This window comes from Hippichthys cyanospilos, chromosome 4, assembly GCF_059441005.1.
Source record: "Hippichthys cyanospilos isolate Australia breed blue-spotted pipefish chromosome 4, RoL_Hcya_1.0, whole genome shotgun sequence".
NCBI lineage: Eukaryota > Metazoa > Chordata > Actinopteri > Syngnathiformes > Syngnathidae > Hippichthys > Hippichthys cyanospilos.
In genome coordinates, this window is record NC_142372.1 from 2,259,528 (window position 1) to 2,279,976 (window position 20,449).

The following is a 20,449-nucleotide window of genomic DNA, read 5'->3' on the forward strand; positions in this document are numbered from 1 at the left end:
CGGATCTTCAGGTCAGAGAAGATGTAACCCTCCCACGTCTCAGGGCCGATGACGGAAGGATGGAACTGCCGCGCCAAAATGGCTTTGGCGAGTTCTTCGTCCCCAGCAGGGTCTGCGCGGGGAAGAAAATGACAAGTGCATGTTTCTCGCATTTACAAAATGTTTTTTATATCGCTATTACACCTGCACAAGAGCAAGGCAGCAACATTGAAACAAAGAGGCTTGAACCATCCAAGAAGCATACAATGACCAACAGAAGGCGACGGAGGGAAAGGCCTGTCTGGATTCACGAAGAAGTTCTCAGAGATCTTGGATTGGAAAAGAAAAGCGCGAGGGATAAGGGAGGAAGAAAAAAAAAACTACACTCCAGCCATGTCAAATGAAAGCAAATGTTCTAGTTCCTCATTGGGAATGAATGGACATTTTGAGAGTGAAGACAGAGTGAGCAGGATGAGTGAGAAGAGTGAAGGTTGAAAAGTTGGGAATGTGAAAAATAATAGCTCGGAAAGCGTGCGTTCAGGCACTTTGATGCACTTCAAGGGCTGATAATGTATTGAATCCATATTGATTTCGGACAGTATTATCGGCTGCAATGTCAGTATTGTATCTGAAGTTAAATATTTATATATAGTCACTATTTTTACACATTTAACTTTCACAACAACCTTAAGTCATCTGCTGATGTATTCTTGGCTGCAATATCAGTATCGTATCAGAAGTGAAATAGATTTATCTACTATTTTTACATGTTTAATTTTTACAACTACTGTAAGTAAGTTGTCTGCTGATATTACATTGAAGTGATATTGGTATCAGACAGTATTCTAGGCTGTAATATCAATATTGTATCAGAAGTGAAAGAGTAGTTCGTATTTACTATTTTTACACATAACTTTCAAAGCTACTGTATGTCGTCTGCTGATATCACATCGGATCGACGTTGGTATCGGACAGTATTCTAGGCTGCAGTATCAGATTTAAAGTAGTGGAATAGGTTTACTATTTTGACACATTTAACTTTCACAACTACTGTAAGTCGTCTGCTAATATCACATCGAATCGATGTTGGTATCAGACAGTATTCTATGCTGCAGTATCAGATGGTATATATCAGTGGTATATATTTACTATTTTTACACATTTAACTTTCAAAGCTACTGTAAGTCGTCTGCTGATATCACATCGGATCGACGTTGGTATCGGACAGTATTCTAGGCTGCAGTATCAGATGTAAAGTAGTAGTCTAGATTTACTATTTTGACACATTTAACTTTCACAAGTCGTCTGCTGATATCACATCGAATCGATGTTGGTATCAGACAGTATTCTATGCTGCAGTATCAGATGGTACTGTATATATCAGTGGTATATATTTACTATGTTTACACATTTAATTTTCACAACAACTAAGTAATTCAAAAGGAGGATTTTTTTTTTGCTATAATTTCCTGATTTTTTTGTTTTGTTTTGTTTTTGGGGAGTCTGCTACGTATCGATGTGAATGCTATACCGTATTTGCCACACAACTTATGTTACAATTTTGGTCTTGAGATCAAAAGACTCCACGCGTCGACGACGTAAATCATGGCGCTACGTTCCTTGATTGGCAAACCACGGTCATTTCCTGCTTACGTAACCATTTACCCGCATAAAAGCAAATACCCGTCCTGGTCGTTGAAAGTTGAAAGGCGCTGGAAAAATCTTCCGAAATGACAAAACGTGCTCCTTACCATTCTTGGAGCTCCCCTCGCAACCTTGAGCCTCCATGATCAAACGAGAGCGAGATCACAGGCGCGATTCAAAAACCGGCCATGCTAAAGTCCTTTGGGATCAGGCCGACCTGGCCGGCCACTGGATATGGCGGGGTTTTAGGTTACGCGGCAAATGGAGCATTTCCCCACTTCTTATCCAAACATCCCCCGTGCGTTTTCAGTTCTCGGAGCGCTGATTGGCAGAAACAGCCGGCAGACCCGACAACTGAGCCGCGCTGCATCGGACACCTTTCTGGTTTAAAATAAAAACAATATGAAACTGGGCCCCCCCGGTTTATAAATAAATCGTTTTGTCATGAAAAAGCTGCAGCGTGCGCGCGGGTGTTTAGTGAGGTCGTTTAAAGGCTTCGCTGTTGTCTCAGATTCTCAAAGTATGAATAAATAGATAAATATAGTACGGTTCTAAACATAGGGGAGTCCTTCTCAAATAGCGGGGAGCACCCCCTGGGGTGGGGGCTCGTAACACCCCGTTGAACAGGATTTGCCTTTGCCGTGTGAAGTGTAATTGCACATCGGTGACACTAGGTGGTGCGGTTGCACTCTCCTTGTTTGGCGAGTGCTCAGTATTTTAAATACCGGAATTCCTCAAATATACGACACACCCGTGTATAGGATCTACCCCTAATTTGGGGGACACATTTTGGTACCTTCTTTGTTGCCGCGTATAAGACGCACCAACACTGGCAACAACGTAAAAACTAAAGCAAAACAGAATAACGTGAAATATTTGTTGCGGTTTAAGTGTGAGAGATCCCACACTGTGAGCGGTCGGTGAACGCCTCGCCAGTGTAACGTCGAATGGACTCAAAGCAGTTTGTTTTCTTTTCTTTGCCGTGCGGTTTGAGTTAATTTTACCGAAATATCGCACGCAACATACCGAGTTTATGATTGGGTGCATATTCCAAAAGACCTCAATTAATAATTGAGTGAAATGAAATACCTTTCCGTGATCACTAAGCGGCGCACAAACACCTGTGCGCCACTCTTAATCACACGAGCTGGAGACGTTATAACTTTGATATAATCCTCTCCGTTTTAGTAATCTCCCTGAATGTGAACAAGGATGGACTCGAGCAGTGGTTCAGTCTGCTCGCTTCTTTTATTGAAAATTAACACTAGCTGCTGTTAGCCGCAACAGCCAACTGACATCCACCCTCTTGCTCGTCCCATTACGGTAATTTTTGTAAATAGAAATGCGACGATGCACATCTGTGCGTCAAAACTCGGCTTATGTGGCTGACGGATCAATCTTCCTTGAACGGTGTCGAAAAAAAAAAACATTTTTAAGTTACCGTTAATAGGACTCATTTTTGTGAAGAAAAAAAATGTGTCTTATATTTGTGGAATTACGGCGTATGATGGCAAACAAAAAAGAAGGTTCAAAATGTTTTTAGTCTTTAAAAAAAATCTATTTATTATAGCACAATCCATGATAACATTCTAAAAAAGGGCACTGATTTTGTATTTTTTTTTTTTTTTAATACATTGCTAATAAGTCATTTTGACTTTCCTCGTCCTCGTCCTCTTCGGCTTTTATTGCCGCGACCTCTCGAGCTTCCCTTGAACACGGACCGAGCGGTAACCATGGCAACTTGAGCAGAATTGTCCTCGCTGTCCTCACCCGAGCTGCTGCTGCCGCCGCGTCTCGTTTGTTTTGGTGCGGTCTCGGAAGCCTTTGTCAAGTCTGACTTCCGGCTAGCGCGGCTCATTTCGTTTAGAGTTTCCCCGTTTGGCTCGGACCCCAAAAAGCCGCCCCCGCCAACGGGTCCGTCCCGTTCTCTCGCGTTTTGGGTTTCTGCTTTCTTCTGGCCCTCGCCTATCGTTTTGGTTTTCTTGGTTTTGGTCGGTGACGGCGTTTCGTCATCGGGCGCCGCATCCCCGTTGTCTTTTCTTTTCATGCAAATGATGGCGCGGCGGAGACGTTGACTTCGAACGGCTTGCTTTTCCTGCTGCTCCATGCGGAAGAAGGTGTCGATCCGGGTCTGCGTCTAGAACAAAACACCACCAAATTACAAATCAAGTCTTTGCTTAGAACCGTGGATTTTTTTTTGGTGAGGTTGTGTGGGAAAAAGTATCCTAGTATTAACATTTCAGCTCTAAATTGCTTTTTTTTTTTTTTTTTTTAATTAAACATTTTTCATGTTTGTGTACCGTATTTTCTGCACTATAAGGCGCACCTAAAAGCCTTCAATTTTTCAGAGGGTGACAATGTGCCTTATAATCCAGCTATATAAAGCGCATAAACTGCAAGTCTTCATATTTGGGAGACGAAAATATAAATGTAAATGTAAATTCTGCATTTCCGTTATAAAAGTATTTTTTAACAATTAAAATGTGTTTGAACTTTTGATCTGCTATATAGGCTTTGCTTTTGAAGCAATTTAGAAGGAGACAAAGCGCAAAAACTATGAATTTTTGTAAAAGAAAGCACCATTTTATACAATAAATCCAGAAAGTTTTTAATACAATCATAATTATATTATTTTAAACTCTTGTCTTCTAATCTAAACCGATTTTTATGCAATCAAGAGGTATTTTTCCAATTCTTTGAAAAGTACTTTCCACAAATCGTCTTTCTTCTTAATTTCTGATTGAAAAGTTTGACACAGTGTCAAACTCAAGGCCAGGGGGCCACATCATTTCGCGTGGCCCGCAAAATGCTAATTATGACTTGATGGAATTATGATTTAACGACAATAATTAATCAAACTTTGCAGTTAGGACTCCGACAAACTCTAAATACGATGTGGCCGCCCATAAAAATGAGTTGGACCCTCCTGATGGAGATGAATTGGTTTGCATGTAGAAGAGCCGCAACTTTGAATTCTAATTACTATTACAAAGATGGTACGTGCTTGCACGTTAAGAAACAAGAACAGCCCAAACATATTTTCAACATCACAGCGACACACTCAGATTGTTAGAATACTGCACCAACACAACAGTAACACTCCTGATTGAGTGCCCCCTAGTGATGAGTAAAATAGCAGTCTAATCTAAAAACCAGTACTCCTGTAGAGTCTAGTTCTGTCTCCATTTGTTTACTGGGAGATCGCCCTCTGGTGGCTAGGGAAAAAAAACTGCAGATAAGCCGCACATAAGCTCTTCTTTTCCTGGCACCTCTCTACTCTCTATTGTTTGTGTGAACGTTACCTGTTGTGTGTTAAGTTGCTTGATGACAGGCTGAAGGGTCTCCACCGTTTTTCCACAGGCCCAACCGAAACGACTTTGACAGAACCTAAAGGGCCAGTCAAGGAAACCGTCAAACGTTCTCAAATGAGCCCGCCAAAAGCGCAAGGATATTCTTTGATCATGTCCAGCTGAGGGCGCCCCCAGCTGAAGGCGCTGTCCGACTCGTCCACGGCGGGCCGCAGGTACGCCTGAGCCACCGCCGGGTTTGGGAATCCGGGCTGAAGTTTCAGCTCCCGTAGCTTTTTTTTCACTTTTGTGTCTCGGGGGTCAGCGGTCAGGCGCTTTTTCTCTTGGGCCTCCGACCACCACATTCTGCAAAGACGCAACAAGTATTTCCGTTGTACTTACCGGAACAAAGAAATTACGGTATTCGATGATTAATCTTTTTTTGGGAGGGGGTTTGCGAGGGTTGTAATATAGTTGGAAGGTGGGGCTGAAGGGGGGCGGGACAATGAGCCAGATGGGAGGAGTCTGTTTTGGACGTTGTGATTATAAATATTCCTGAGAGAAAAGCATCAACTCCAACCATGAACAAAAGGAAGGCACGCCATATTTTCCAAAGAAGTCCGCTCCAATACAATCTTGCAATAAATTGCCTCGTGTTCCAATGAATTTGCTCTTAATCTGAAAAGAAACACGTGCTATTCCTGTCACTGCATTATACCGCATTAAATCATTTTTTGCTGATGAATCCTATCCAAACCTCCCATTTGAGAAGCACAGAATCTAAAACTGACGTCACGAAACCGACGTTATGATCGCTCGCAAAAGAGAAACGCACCTGAACTGCGTTAGCGGCTCCAGCCCTTGGCCGGGGAATTCATTCAGGATTTCCATACCGGTCACATACCCGACCCCGGGCACGCCCTCGGTGTAATCGCTCCCCAGCAGGTAGGCCAGGTTGATCAGTTTGGTCCTGTCCAAACCTGCGTTGGGGGTTAGCAAGCGGAAGACGGGGACGGAGGACAGGACAAGGAAGGGACGCTTTGAGTCAACATCGACACCCGCTTCTGATATTTGAGATGTAAAGGTATCGGATTAGCAGTTGGATGGGCCCTCATTGCGCTTGTCAACGCCATTCTGATTTGTTCCGATGTATGCGTGCCTAAAGTCATCGCAGTAACATGGCTGCCGCTTTTACTGCGTTTCCAAAAATAAGACGTCCGTCTTTTTACATTGTGTGTACATTATCGCTAAATGATGGCTGTTTTTCATTATAACTGAAGTACAGTAATGTTCTTCCAACTTTTACCAAGGTTATTTTCATTTTCTGTCCACGGTTCGAAAATGAGCCGGGCCATACACGCGTAGACATAACACGTAGGTGGAGTAGAAGGCAGCCACTGACCCAGTTGGTTCTGCAGGTCGCTGTACTGGTAGTGCTCCACGTATTTCTTCTGGCTGAAGAAGTTCTTGTAAACATGTCGCCCCCCAAAGAGCCAAACGTCCGAGTCGTCAGTTATAGTCCCGTTGGTTTGGTCGGCACGGTCCAGCGCGGCGCACTGCGCCTCCGCCTCCATCGGCGCCACCAGGAACGGGATGCCGAACAGACGGAGGAGCTCCTGGAACCGCTCCGCAGATGTAAGTCAACGGTAAAAGAATCTTATACTCTTTTTTTTTTTTTTTGGACTCACCTGGCTCTCCAGGTACATCTGACCTGTGACGGTGTTGGCCATCCTCTCTTGCTGCTGTTTCTGCTCTTTCAGATTGCTCTGCTCCACCAGCAAAGAACTCTCCAGGGACTGCAACTCATCCTGCGCCGCAACAATGTAAAAGTGTGCTGAAATACATCTAAACATCACGTATGTGTGTGAATGTATTCCAATAAGCATAAACAATTGAGGCTGCAATTTAAGAGGGTCAAAGAAGTTCCAAGTTTCTTGCTAAACAGTGACATCTTCAGGCTTTAAGCATAACTGCAACCGTAATTGAACGCTCGTGCCATGATAGATATTTTTTACATGTGCGGCGGATGTATTTTATCGGTCACGTATATTTCTGCTTCTTTTACTTTTCGAGTAAAATGAAGCCAGTCAAATCGGGAAACTGCTTAATTATTACTTCTCGGCATAAATTCTCACTCGTTTCTAAAGCTTGCATTATCAGTTGCAGTTACGCGTTGAGCCTAAAGATGTCGTTGTTTTGCAAGAAACTGGGAACTTCATGAATGCACTTTTAAACAGACATTTTTGAAACATTTGCAGTTGTATGTAAGGCCTATGGATGTCGTCGTTTTGCAAGAAACTGAACTTCGTTAATGCACTTCTAAATGGACTAAATTTTTTTTATTCTTATATGCAGTGTGATTCTCGCTCTGGATGTCAAAAAGGTATTGTGGCTTTCAGTTTTTTTCTGTTTGTTTTGTGAGAAACTGGGAACGTCATGAATACTCTTTTGAATATAGTTTTAATCCATTTTTTAATTAGTTGCAGTTATGTGTAATGCCTGAGAATTTTGCTTTTTGCAACTGAATTTCGTTAATGCATTTTCAAACACGCATTTTTTAATGAGTTGCAGTTACACAGAAGGCCTGTGGACGTCGTCGTTTCTTAAGAAAGTGTGACCGTTAATGCACTTTCGTTTATTATTATATACAGTGTGGTTTTGTGGCTTTTCTTCTGTGAGAGGCAGTCAAAATCGTTCCTTGACAAGATTCCATTTTTTTGATGCATGTTTAAATTATTTCCCGAAATGAGAATGACGGACTTACCGCATCAAAATCTTCCCATTCGTTGACGGCAGGAGCTGAGCAGGATGCTTCCTCTTCCCCCATTTCCATGTCTTCTTCCTCCTCAGCGTTTGTTTTATCCTCTTGTTCTTCGTTTAATTTCCAATTCTCGTCTGGAACGGGACTTTCTGCTCGGACGCTCTCATCTTCATCGACCTTGTCCTCACACTCCTCTTCCGATACTTCGACGAAGCTCTCTAGGAGGAAGTGTTTTTTAAAAGTTTGGTTCTTTAATAATTGTGATTTCATTTGTTCTCTTACCGTCTGATTCACTGCTTTCTGGATCAAGGTCTTGGCTGGTCTGTAGAAGGTCAAGGCCGGTCTGGAGAACAGCGGCTTGGCTTTGTATCGGCTCGGGCGCAGACACGCAAGCGGCAGCCTCACGATCCACCTGTTGTTCCTTCTCAACCATCGATCCGTGCCCAGAGTCATTTTTCTCATCAAGCTTTGTGGGACTGAAACTTGCGTCAACTAGTTGAGCTTTTTCCTTGATCTTGTTGACCTCGCCCACATTTTGCCTGTCATCTCCGTCCTCCAGTTCACGCATAGACGCAGAAATGTGAAAAGCTTTATTTCTCTGTCCGATGACTTCGTCCAGGTAATCTGGACCCATATCTGAAAAATCCTTAGGGATTATTTTTCCCGCGCTGTTACCCTGAAAGCGATTGTTTTCAAGATCTACGATAGCTTTAGGTTCCGTCTCCTCGTCCGAACTACTGATGACTATTTGCGGCTTGGTGGAAGAGCTCGGAGTCCGACGCTTCACGTCATTGTCGTCTTCAGCCATAGCTCGTTGGATGGCCATGAGAGTACGCGGAGAAACCCTACCGTTGCCCTTTTCCTCCGTCGAAGTCTCCGAATCTGAGCCATCGCTCATGGCTGCCTGGATAGCCGCCATGGTACGAGGCGAAGGCGGCGAGTCCATTTTGCATTCTTCCATACAAGAAACTGGCTTTTGGTTTTCCTCCTCGGAGACGGGACGCCACAGGGGCTCCGGTTTGTCCACTTTTCTTCTTATGAAGCCTGACAGAGCGTTTCCAGTCCAGGGTGCCGAGGCTGCTTGGCTCGCGGTGGGCGTTTTTTTAGCGGAGCCTGTAGAGCATCAAACAAACCGCGCTTTGAAATTTTTGTATCTGCATATGACCGATAGGTTCGTAAATTTCAGTATGGGTGCTTTGCATTGATGTGGTAGGCTAAAATTAAGTTGTTTCTCAGGGAAACAAGCTCAAAGAATGCATATCACTGTACTTTTTTCAAAGGTGCCATCGGGGCATTCGGGGACTGGCCTTTAATGAGGATGTAGTGAGAGTTGTCTTCGGAGACGAGTCGACGTGACTCCACGTCATGACTGCGCTGGTCCAGCTCGGACAGCTGCGGCGCGCTGCCGGCGCTGCGCTGGTTCATCTCTTTCTCCACTCCTTCCAGACGTTGATTCAGCTTGTTTCTGTGCAGCAAGCCGGACAACTGGTACTGGGAAAAGTCTGTGGAGAGCTGGCAGAAAGACAACCAGTTAGGAGATGCTTTTGCGGAGCTGCATGGACAAGAAGAGGAAGGTACCGTATTTTCCACACAATAAGGTGCACCGGATTATAAGACGCACCTTCAATGAATGGCCTATTTTACAACTGCTTTCATATATAGGGCGCACTGCATTATAAGACCTATAGAATAGAAGCTGGAGTAGTGGCTGAGGTTGTGTTATGCATCCACTAGGTGGAGCTGCGCTAAAAGAAATGTCAACAAAACAATCGGTCAAACTTTTCAATCAGAAATTAAGAATAAAGATGATTTGTGGAAGGTACTATCTGATGAATGGGAAGAAATACCTTCTGATTCCATTAAAAGGCTGATTAGATCAATGCCAAGACAAATCAAGAGTTGAAAAGAATAGAATTATGATTACATTCAATATTAAACCTCAATGTTTTCATCAGATTGCGACCAAAAACCTTAAAAGATTTGTTGATTTCAAAACCATTTCTGGATTTGTTTCATAAAATCCCGCTTTCTTTTAAAAAACTGTTTTTGTCCCCATATAAATTTCTTCAAAATTGGAGCATATGTAGCATATCAAATTTTCAAACTGGAATATAAACTTAATTGTAAAAAACACATTTATTGCTGAAATGCAGTGGTAAAATTTGAAGAATTTACATGGCGATTATTTTATTTTTTTGTTCCTCATATTATAATCACCGGATCATAAGGCACACTGTCAGCGTTTGAGAAAATGGAAGGCTTTTAGGTGCAAAAATACGGTACCTCAGGGGGTTTGTGGTACAGGGTCCGGCGTCGTTTTGAAAACTCTTTCATGTCTTTGAGGATCTCATGCTTCATTTCGAGCGGCAGACAGGCAAACTCTTCTGAGTTGATGTCCACAGAGTTGGGATCCGTATAAACTTCCTCCCCCTGGTGGATACAGTTGGTACTACTTAACTCAACATTATTTTTTGGAGCTCATAAATGTATTATGGCAACACATAAGCACACATGTAATGGAAGAAAAGTACTGCAATTCCCCAAATAATGGATGCAACTGTGTATAGGGCGCACCTTTAATTTTAAGGGTTACATTCTGGTACTTTTTTGTTATCATGTATCGGATGCACCAACTGTTTGTTGACAATTTACAAACTATCGCGAATAAAACAGAATAAATTTCATCTTGTAAATTGTTCATATTTTCTTGCGTTCGTATCCGTAACTTGTATATTTGTTGCGCATTAAGTTAAGTGTGTTTCAGATTTCCCACATTGTGACTGGTCAGTAAATGCCTCGCCAGTGAGTGAATGCATTTGAAGCAGTTGTTTTTTCTTTTCCTCGCAACAACGTGGCTCCAGTTCTTTTTGCCATAGTTGCGCACCATTACTATTTAGGCCTATAGGACACACCCATAGTTTTGGCCTTTGTTTTTTTGGGGAATAATGTCTTATATTTGGGGGATTACAGTTAATTTGATTTTTTTTTTTCTTCACCTGATCGATATCATCAAACAATTCCTCGGACTCTTTCTCTTCCTCCTCCTCTGAACTGTGACAAAGAAAATAAGGTCCGAATAATCACTTGTAAAAATAAAAAACACATACAGTGTATCAACCAGAAGTTGAAGAAATTACAATTATGATTTTACTTATTTTACAGTCTTGAATATAAGGTGAACTCTTAATCAAAATAATTGACAAGTCATTGTTGACTGAAGGTAAGTATTGGATATTTGAAAATGTATAATCTGTTGTCGATTAGTCATTGCATTTTCAAAAAAAAAAACATAAGGGCATTTTGAGCATATAACCTGCTTTTCCGCTCTTCATCTTCCTGTGGCAGTGCTGGTAGAACATACATGTCATCCACTTCATTTCGCTTTACGCTGGACAGGCTGGGCAGCGGATCCTTACTAAAAAGATAAGAACAATTAGTGGTTTCATCTTAATTCAATTAAAAAATGTATATATCTATGATGCTGACCTGTCACCTCCAAGAACAGCTTTGATAGCTTGTCTCTTCAGGAAGGTCTTGAGGAGTTTCTCATTCGTCTTTTTGGATTCTTGGTTCAACTCTTCCTTTCTCTGCCTCCTCAAGGCCTAAGTGGAGAAAAAAAAAATCCACAAAGGAACATACAAAATTTTGCAATAACCACAGGTGGGAGTTTTAATTTTTTTGTTGGTTCGTCATTTAGAATGTTTGTACGGGGCCGCCTTCCTTCATCGTTGGAAATTTTCCCAAACAGTAATTGTTGCTCCGTCAGCCAATTAATTACGGCACTTCCGTCACCAAAATTCGTCCCCGTAAAAAAATACTTGTCAGCAATATTTACGCCCGTAGGTGACGGATCAACTGACAATCCGTCAGTACCAACGAACTGTCAATCTCTCGCAACAACATTCATGAGTAAGAAACCCAAAGTGCGACCTTACCAGAGTTTGTTTCTTCAGCAGTGGAGCATCTCCATCAAAGACAAACACTGGCCTGATGCGAAAAAATAGCAGCTTGCAGATCCGATGGAAAAGAGTGAGAAGGTGGGCGTTCTGGACGCTGTTGCCTTCACGGTCTCGGACTCCCTTCACGGCTTGATTCAGCCATATACTAATATCTGTTAGTGACGGGTTAAGGTTCACGTTTCACATACCAAAGTTAACAATGACAACATGACTGAGAGACAGCAGAAGGAAGTTGGAAACAGTTGATCGATTTTGCAAATTCGGATACCAACAGCGAGAATTTTACCCTCCAGAGTCTCTGGATTGATGGGCTTCCCCGTGCTCTCCAGCAGCCTCCAAAGTCCGTGCACTCCCATTGCTCAATTTAAAACAATATCAAGGTTAGAAATTTACAAATGCCACACCGACAAAAACACTTTAATTCATCTCGGTAAAAACAATTCCGTAGAGCAACCAATGACGAGCGCAAGGGTTCCGCCTTTTTTATTGGATACGTAATACAAAAAAAATCAGCATTATCACATAAAATAACATGCATAAAATAATAATGTATAAACGTGAGCTATTCCAGTTATTTTAGTAAATTTGTTCCTAATATTTACCTGTGAGGACTAGCATAACTAATATATGCTGAACAAAATTTGAAATTTACGAAAGAGTCAAAAATTCAAATGCTTTTTTTTTAAATATGACGTTACTTTTGGATTCGTACGTATGTAAACTGTTTTGGGGGGAAATAAAAAAAAAGTATGCCTGAAAGACCAATTTCCGCATATTTTTAAGGTTAAAGCCAACTGTTTCCGGTGACGTAATCAACAGCTGTATTTGGGAGGGCTATTGCTAAACGGTATGTCACGATAAATGTTTGGAGCGTTTTGAGAAACAATTGGTGAAACGACTGTGTAGAGTATTGTTGAGTTATAATCAAAACTGTTTGATTTTTGTTTTTAATGCGGCTGCCCCCGAAGTAAGCGATCAGTTGGCTATTCGAAAATTAGCCACATCGGAAGTAATCTTCATCTGATTAGTTTATCAGCTTCCCTGCAATAAAACGTGACTGCCGACTCTTTTGATTTTTTTTTTCTTGAGTAATTCCTGGAATACCCTGAACGTGGATACTTTACTTTTTAATTTTGTCTCGTCATCAGCTCAAGCGCCCACCATCATCACCATGTCTGCTGCTGTCACGGGTATGCAATACTCTTAGGAATATTTACCTCATCTTGACATATAAAGCGCCACTCCATCGCCCACGTTTTACAATCGTCATGTAAATCGCATTGATTCGGTTCATTAGTCATTTAAAAAATCGCAATTTGGATGTTTTCCAAAAGTGGTAGAATGCTGGACGAGTGGTTTATACAAGTCACGTTCACAATAATAATCAACTACGTAAGTCATTCATTATTTTTGTTTTTTTTATTGCAATTTCCTGGCCCTCTTTAGCCTTTCCGTTACAATCCCGTCAGTGAATAAATAGACAAACATAGTTCAAAGATACGTAAAAATACGTCTTTGGGATCGAACAAATTAATTGTGACATTCATAATTGTTGCGGAAACAACTGCCTTGTTTGATGTATGGGCATCCTATCTTCCAGATTGATTTATTTTTTTATTAAACATATAATCTGCACTGTTTGAAATTTGAGAACCAAAAAAAGAAGCAGTTCAGTGAGGTTTGTATGTTCAAAAGGAAGTAGGAAGAAGTATAAAACTTATCTAGTCCTACTCCTTGTATTCTATTTACGCATATGTTGTTAATATAGATATTGTTTCATGTCACAAAGACAAAACAAGCATTAATATAAACAAACTCAATGTAATTTGTATTTCTATATAAATATATACTGAATGTACAGTATAGACATACACATGCATATACATATTTCATATTTTTCACATGTAACATAATCTTTTAGGCAGTATATTACTAAATTTATAGATAATCTTTTTCATTTTTCTAATACTAAGAACACAGCCGTAGATTTCCATCTTTTAATTTTAATTTCATAACTGAGATTCTGCCCGTGTCCCAGTGAGAGTTGCCGGCGATGGCATGGAAACGGAAAAAACGCCCTCTCCCCTGGAAGTCATCACAGATCCCTTCATCAAGGCGGCAAGCCCCAAGCACAGCCCCAAGTCTTGCAGTCCTCCTCCCCCCGTCGCCCCGCACCCCCTCGGTGTGCTCCACTTGGGCAAGGTGAGCCGGGAGGCCTGCGCGGAGGTGGAGGCCATGAGGATCATCGTCCCCCGCGCTGCCATAAGTAGAAGCGGGCGACTAGCCGAGGCGAAGCCCGACGCCGGGCAACAGGCGGAAGAGCGGAGTTCTTCCCCGCAGCCGTGGGCGGACGATTGGAGAGGGCAGCTGGAGAAGCTTCAGAATTCGGAACGGAGGCTTCTGCAAGACAAGGAGGGGCTGTCCAATCAACTCAGAGTGCAGACAGAGGTATGTTATGCGTTGCATGAAACAAAACGCTTCCGGACGGACGGCAAAATAAAAGCTTTCTTGCACCGTTTAGCTCTTGGATCGCATAATGCATCGCAAGAACGTTGCCTTATGGGAGTCAGGCTAAGCCACTTAATGAAGTCAATGAAAGCATTGCAAATGTCATAAGTTGGCCATTAGCGCCACCCGGTGTTTTCGCTGTCCCAACACAAACATTTCGATTGCACCTTGTTCGCGAGTTGCCGTTGAAAGGATTAATGCAAACATTGAGGGGAACGCATGATAAAACATTGGGTTTTCGGTATGTCCGAAATTAACAATAATTCAAATTTTTAATGGCAGTAAATGAGCCCCACATGGGCTATGGTTGACATCTGCAGAGTGTCCTGTTTGCAAGGTTTTTTTTATGCTTTTCCTTTGATATCGCACTTTAAAAACACCTAAACGTCCAATTTGGGTCAAAATTTCCTCCAGGGGGGTTGATGATGTCATCATGTCTTCCTAGGTAAACCGAGAATTGAAGAAACTGCTAGTGGCATCCATGGGGGATGATCTGCAATACCAATTTGAGCGTCTGGCGCGGGAGAAGAATCAGCTGATTCTGGAGAACGAGGCTTTGGGTCGCAGTTTGGCGCACACGGCCGAGCAGCTGGAGCGCATGAGCATCCAGTGCGACGTTTGGAGGAGCAAGTTCCTGGCCAGCAGGTATGAAAAGTCTTTTTCCACTTTGCCTCTCAAAACCAAGTCCAACCTTGTTACAAAAACAGAAGTTTTGATATGAACTCTTATATAGTGTTTCCTTGTATACTGCGGGGTTATCTTCCAATTATTATTAATGCTATGGTGTGAACTGCTTTTTTACTCGCTCAGAGGGAGAACTCTTCATGAGTAAACACGATCAGGTGTGTTACTCTTGTGTTGGTGCTGTATTTTACAATTCCAAGCGCGTCAGTGTTATGTTGAACATGCAGGGTTTTTCAGTCTGAGTTAAGAACAAAAAAATAAATAAAATCTCCATGTTCCAACTTTCTGTATAAATATCTATATCTAACCCTTGGGTAGATAAACATACGTTTTCTGTTGCAATTTTGTTGATGCAGCTTTTAATCATTTGCACCTTAGAGTCCAAAGTTTCTGATCTATTTTTTCAGTCCGTCATATTTGGGCATTCATTTTCTTTGACATTTCTTAACCGATTCGATCCGATCTGATGTTGAAAATGTTCCAAGGAGTCACAATTCCTGAGCTATTATTTTTCTTATTCCTAACGTTCACGGTTTTATCACAATTGAACACAATTTTCACAACAGAAATGCAGTACATAAATGAGCTTCCTGTGTGGAATGACCTCCTTGACCCCGCTGGCTTGTGTCTCCAGAGTGATGGCGGAGGAGCTGACAAACGCCAGAACGGCTCTGCAGCGTCAGAGCAGGGAGGCGCAGGGAGCCATTCGGGACCTGCTATCCGAACGAGAAGAATTCTCAAGGGAAATGCTGCTCACTCACAGGTGACATCCACAATACTTTACATTCTTTTACGGTCGTAGTTGTCAACCTTCTTTTCGAAGATGTGTTTATTTCCAACCACGAAAGCTCTGCTGGAAAATTATATCAGTCATACATAAGATAAAGGCACTACTGTACAAGTTAAAAATAGTAAATATGACACATATACAGGTCATATAGCGAAATGGGCTACCTGTTCCAATTTATTTGCTCTTAATTTTTAAAGAAAAACATGTTCTGTTCCTTTCACCGACATGCAGTCAAACGTGGGCATTTAATTAGTTTTATTTATAGTGTAATTCAACCTTTTTGAGCCAAGGTACACTTTTTTTTTCTTTTAGAAGCACACCACCATCTGAAATGTTTAAATTTTCAAACTTTGTAGCCTATATTAACCCTTTAAAGTCATTTTAATCAAAGTTTTTTTTTTTTTTTTAACAGAAATCCAATGCACACATAAAGGGACAATGTGTAAGATTTATACTGTTTGTTTCTTTAAAAAGAAATAAGTTTAATGATTTTAAAATCCTACAAATAAATGTGTTCTTAATGACCAACAGTATGTTTTGAATCGGTCTAGTTATCATGAAATGATATTACATCGGCGGTGGCACTCTGTTATAGCTACGGACAACGGTAAATGCAGCACCCCTGCTGTCCCTAATGTAAAACAGTCTAAATCTTACACATTGTCCCTTTAAGATTGTCTCAAAAGTGCTGTGCTGCCAGCTATTGGCAAAGCGTATTTAATACATCATTACTCTGCAAAACAGTGTCAGTCCATGTTTCTCATAATTCAATTCTGCTGGTCTCTTGCTGTCAGATCTTTGGAGCAGCTCCTGGTGTCTCTGCAGTGGGGCCGGCAGCAGACGTATTACCCCAGCGCGCAACCGCTCAGCACGGCGGAGATAGCGGCGGCCAATCACAAACTGGCCGACGCCATCAACTCTCACCTGCTTGGCAACACCGGCGGCGGCGGGCTCAAAAGCAACAGCGCAACGCCCAATCAGCTGTGCGGCACGCCCGCCGAGAAAATGGCCGAGAAGGCGCGTCCCCGCCCACTTTCGCAAATCAAATCCTACTAGCTTGAAATGCTAATGGCGGAAGTCAATGATTCGCTGACGTGTGTTGCAGGTGCTGAAGATTTTAGATCCCATTTCCTGCGCGGAAAACAAGGCGGAGTCTCCGCTCGGCGACTCGCCCGCCTCCAACTTTCTGAACAATAAGAAGAGCATCGGCAGGTTTCACCCATACACGCGCTACGAGAACATCACTTTTAACTGCTGCGAGCGCTGCAGAGGAGACATCGTGGTGCTGTAGGCCGCCAGCGCCATCAACTTGCCAGTTTTAGAGGCTGCTTTAGCCAAACACTTGAAGAAAAAAATACCCGGGTTTTCACGTCCATGCTTTTAAACTGAAAAATATGTCTTTGGGGTTGTATGAGTTAAGGACTTGAAATGCATCAGAAACTTGAACTTGTTTTTTGAGTTTATTGTAAAAAATGTGCATTTTTCTTTCCAAATACAGGCCGTACGTGCGTAATATTTTTGCTCATTTAATAAAGAGCAAAGCATTGTTGGGTGAATATTTTCCATTGAGAATTTATTTCTAGAGAAGATATTTCTAATTTTTCAATGTTTTATTCTCTTGCGTTTTGCAAATGTAGGCGAAACTACGTGTCTCTTTTTCCGTCCTTAATCGTCCCACCACGGCTTGCTTCTGCATTCCCGTCTTTGTTCCAAGCTACTCTTAAGAGATGCCCGCACCCGAGACGGTCGCTTCGTCCCTTGAAACTTGAATTCGCTTTGGTTCTCGTTTCTGTTTGTCGTTTGACTTTTTGGCCCGGCGAATTGAGGCGACCTGTCCCCATTCGGGGCTGCTCCGTGATTGGTGGTTTCGTGGTGAAATCCAACATGCTTCCTCTTGGGCACGAATTTAAGAGCCTCTTCCCACTTGCCAGTTTCCTTCACGCATATCATTATGCGCATCATCTGGTCCAGAGTGAGATTTTTGGCTCCCATTTCCCAATGGAGGAACTCGTCCAGGGGTAAACGGGCCGTGGCCAACTTGAGACGCTTGGCGTTGGCCAAGGACAAACCGGAAAGAACGGAGCGGTCCACCAGAGCGCCGACGATGTAGACTTTGGAGTGGTCGAACTGGCGGAGGATGTTGGGGGAGTCGGCGGTGAGGTAAACGAGGCTTTGGCGAGGAAACACCTCGACGGCGTGACGCTCCGTGTTGGTGATGAGCAGGCGGTCCCAAGCGTCGGCGCCGTAGCGCTTGAGTAACTCCTTGCTGTAGGCTCCGTCTGGTTGGAGGTTACAAAAATGGAGATGGAAAGGCTCCTTGGCACGCCTGTTGAATCCTTCCACCTCCATCAGTTGGGTCACGGTGTTTTCCAGCTCCCGCCTGGACATGTTGGACTCGTAGCTCATGTCGAAGACCAGAGGCTGGTCAAACAACATGGCCTGGGCCGTCCTCCAGCCCAGCAATCGGTCCAAGTTGCGATTCCAGAACTGGGGAGTGAAAGTGTTGGAATATTCTCCCCAAACTCCGTCTGGATTTTCAATTCGTTTCTGCTCGAGTTCTGCCTCCCTGGCCGCTTGTTTCTGCAGCCGCCTCTCCTTGCTCGCTCTTTTGTAGCCTTCCTTCAGAGCCAGATACTTGAGGTACTTTTTTCGAGCGGATTTAGTGGTGAGGTCTGCCACTATCTGTAACTGCTCCTCAGTAATCTCCTGAGGTACCAATTTACCAGCAAGCTGCCACATGGCGACCAACTCCCGAGCTGCCTCCAAATTGTTACTTCTTTCTTGGATGTCCTCGTCAGCATCCTCACGCGCATCTTCATCCTCAGCATCATCTCGCTCAGCTGGTACATTTTGAGATCTCAACACGGATTTCCATTTGTCCAGGTCGAGATTCTCCCTTTTAAGTGAAGTCCCAGTACGGAAGAGGTGACTTGGCTGGCAGGGGAAATCACGAAGCGAACCGCCGATCGCTTGCGTTTTGTTGACGAGACATAACGCAAAGCGGCCACTTTTCCATAGTTCATTCAAATTCCGCGAAGTAAGGACTCGTCGTAACATGTCCCCTACGACGCGGATGTAGAGCTGGAAACAACACAAGTAGTGCAGCGACACACGCAATAAACCTTACTTGCACACGTTTGGAGTTCCCACACTTAATTCAAGTACAAAATCCCATGGCGCCTGGCTTGATCGTTTATTTTGCTGTACACGATGAATAATTATATTGAGGTCACGTTGTTTTGTATTGTAACAGTATTATATGTCGTAGTGAAACAGCTACGAGCATTTTAGATCCAATTTTCATCAATTGAATCACACATAAAAAAATAAGCAATGTATTATGTTTGGGGTAATTTTAATGTGTTTTTATGTCTGACACATTCGAAACACGCAGCTAAGACACTGACATGAAAACAATTCGGGTAGCATGTTTTCCTTGCGGTACGTTTGAGGTGTTACACCATACCGGTGGCCTCTTCCAACAAAAAAAACGAAAAAAGTACATATTGCATATTAAATAGTTATATATTAAATAGTCGTATATTTGTCAATTTTATTGATTAAAAAACATACATATCCGAAACATTTAACTGTTTCTTCCGCTATAAAAAAAATCAGGTAGCACGTTTTCCCTACGGCACGTTTAGGGTGTTACATCGTGGTAACGGCTTCTTCTTCCGGCGGAAAACAACATTTGTCGATCCTGAAAATGAGTTTATTTTTGCCCAAATTGAATTGCAAAAAAGACATAGACGAGGTTATTAAGACTGTAGCCGAAAAGGTGGTCGTTTTGAGGTTTGGGAGGGATGAAGACTCGGTTTGTCTCCAGCTAGATGAAATTGTAAGTAATCTGTTTTTCAACTAATTTTCCTGCGCCACCTATCATCGCCGATTGTATTCTTTTGCAGCTGTCAAAAACGGCACATGACCTGAGTAACATGGCTTCCATCTACATAGTCGATGTGGATAAAGCCCCGATTTACACCAGATATTTTGATATCAGTTACATCCCATCAACGGTGTTCTTCTTCAATGGACAGCACATGAAAGTGGACTATGGGTGAGACCCTTTTTCGTGTTGTTGTTATGTATCATAACTTGATTTCTATTGGTAAAGCATCGTCCAATCATCTCCTAGAAGTGGGCGACGTTATCAAAATTCATCATAATTTATTGGTTCAGACACGTAAAACGTGTTCGTTTCTCTTCGTGATGCATAGATCCGAAGGGGTTAACAGCAAAATTTTTGCCCTATGCCTACCTAGGACAACTGCATGAAAAATAAAACTCATGTTACAACAGAAAAAAAAGATGTTTTTTCTTTCTTTCAGCTCGCCAGATCACACCAAGTTTGTTGGCAGCTTCAAAACCAAGCAGGATTTTATGGATCTTATTGAGGTCATATATAGAGGAGCCATGCGGGGGAAAATGATTGTCCAGAGTCCCATCGACCCCAAAAATATTCCTAAATATGATCTCCTGTACCATGGGATTTGAAGTCAACAGCTTCTCTGAATGAGACATGTCAACCACCGTCATGTTTTTTCTTATAATCTTGTCTGCTTATATTTAATAAGCATCTCAATCAGATTGATGGGTGGGGAATGTCTGAAACTCCATTTTTGATCACATTGAGTGTTGTAATGTTTCCTATGGAAAACCGTATCAATGAATACAAATGTTATTGTGTTGCAATAAAGTTTGGGCATAAAGTACCCACTTCATTTGTCTAACTTAATATTATACATAACCTGTATACTAAAACAAAGTGTACATTTTGCAAGATAAGGAAAAAAAATAAATCGGTGAATCAGATTTTGGTGATGAAAATTGACTA

General features: G+C 42.3%; 5 protein-coding genes across 6 annotated transcripts in view; 2 read left to right on the forward strand and 3 right to left on the reverse strand.

Annotated features, from left to right (window-relative positions):
* mettl21e (methyltransferase like 21e) overlaps positions 1-152 on the reverse strand; it is a 1,203-nt gene extending 1,051 nt beyond the window's left edge. The window contains exon 1 of the mRNA XM_088413158.1: positions 1-152. This exon is cut by the window's left edge and continues 46 nt beyond it. Coding sequence (XP_088269284.1) covers positions 1-152 — 152 coding nt within the window.
* Positions 153-3,159: 3,007 nt separating this feature from the next.
* Positions 3,160-12,069, reverse strand: ercc5 (excision repair cross-complementation group 5). Its single transcript, XM_088414103.1, has 15 exons — positions 11,899-12,069; positions 11,607-11,782; positions 11,158-11,273; positions 10,985-11,086; positions 10,668-10,722; positions 9,955-10,101; positions 8,979-9,183; positions 7,954-8,784; positions 7,675-7,889; positions 6,599-6,718; positions 6,313-6,526; positions 5,746-5,890; positions 5,076-5,276; positions 4,926-5,010; positions 3,160-3,760 (listed from the first exon to the last, which is right to left on the reverse strand). The coding sequence occupies exons 1-15, from the start codon at positions 11,984-11,986 to the stop codon at positions 3,269-3,271; spliced, it is 3,192 nt and encodes a 1,063-aa protein (XP_088270229.1). The 5' UTR covers positions 11,987-12,069; the 3' UTR covers positions 3,160-3,268.
* Positions 12,070-12,438: 369 nt separating this feature from the next.
* On the forward strand, positions 12,439-17,168 carry blzf1 (basic leucine zipper nuclear factor 1). 2 transcript variants are annotated; one of them, XM_088414118.1, is made up of 6 exons: positions 12,439-12,820; positions 13,669-14,078; positions 14,584-14,783; positions 15,457-15,585; positions 16,407-16,629; positions 16,718-17,168. In XM_088414118.1, the coding sequence occupies exons 1-6, from the start codon at positions 12,802-12,804 to the stop codon at positions 16,901-16,903; spliced, it is 1,167 nt and encodes a 388-aa protein (XP_088270244.1). In that variant the 5' UTR covers positions 12,439-12,801; the 3' UTR covers positions 16,904-17,168. The 2 variants fall into 2 exon arrangements, with proteins under 2 accessions (XP_088270244.1, XP_088270245.1); XM_088414119.1 differs by lacking the exon at positions 12,439-12,820 and adding an exon at positions 12,942-13,022.
* On the reverse strand, positions 15,687-18,854 carry trmt10c (tRNA methyltransferase 10C, mitochondrial RNase P subunit). Its single transcript, XM_088414117.1, has one exon. The coding sequence runs from the start codon at positions 18,667-18,669 to the stop codon at positions 17,278-17,280; it is 1,392 nt and encodes a 463-aa protein (XP_088270243.1). The 5' UTR covers positions 18,670-18,854; the 3' UTR covers positions 15,687-17,277.
* A 429-nt stretch (positions 18,855-19,283) lies between these two features.
* On the forward strand, positions 19,284-20,427 carry txnl4b (thioredoxin-like 4B). The gene is made up of 3 exons (XM_088413605.1): positions 19,284-19,453; positions 19,521-19,672; positions 19,944-20,427. The coding sequence occupies exons 1-3, from the start codon at positions 19,322-19,324 to the stop codon at positions 20,107-20,109; spliced, it is 450 nt and encodes a 149-aa protein (XP_088269731.1). The 5' UTR covers positions 19,284-19,321; the 3' UTR covers positions 20,110-20,427.
* Positions 20,428-20,449: the final 22 nt, after the last annotated feature.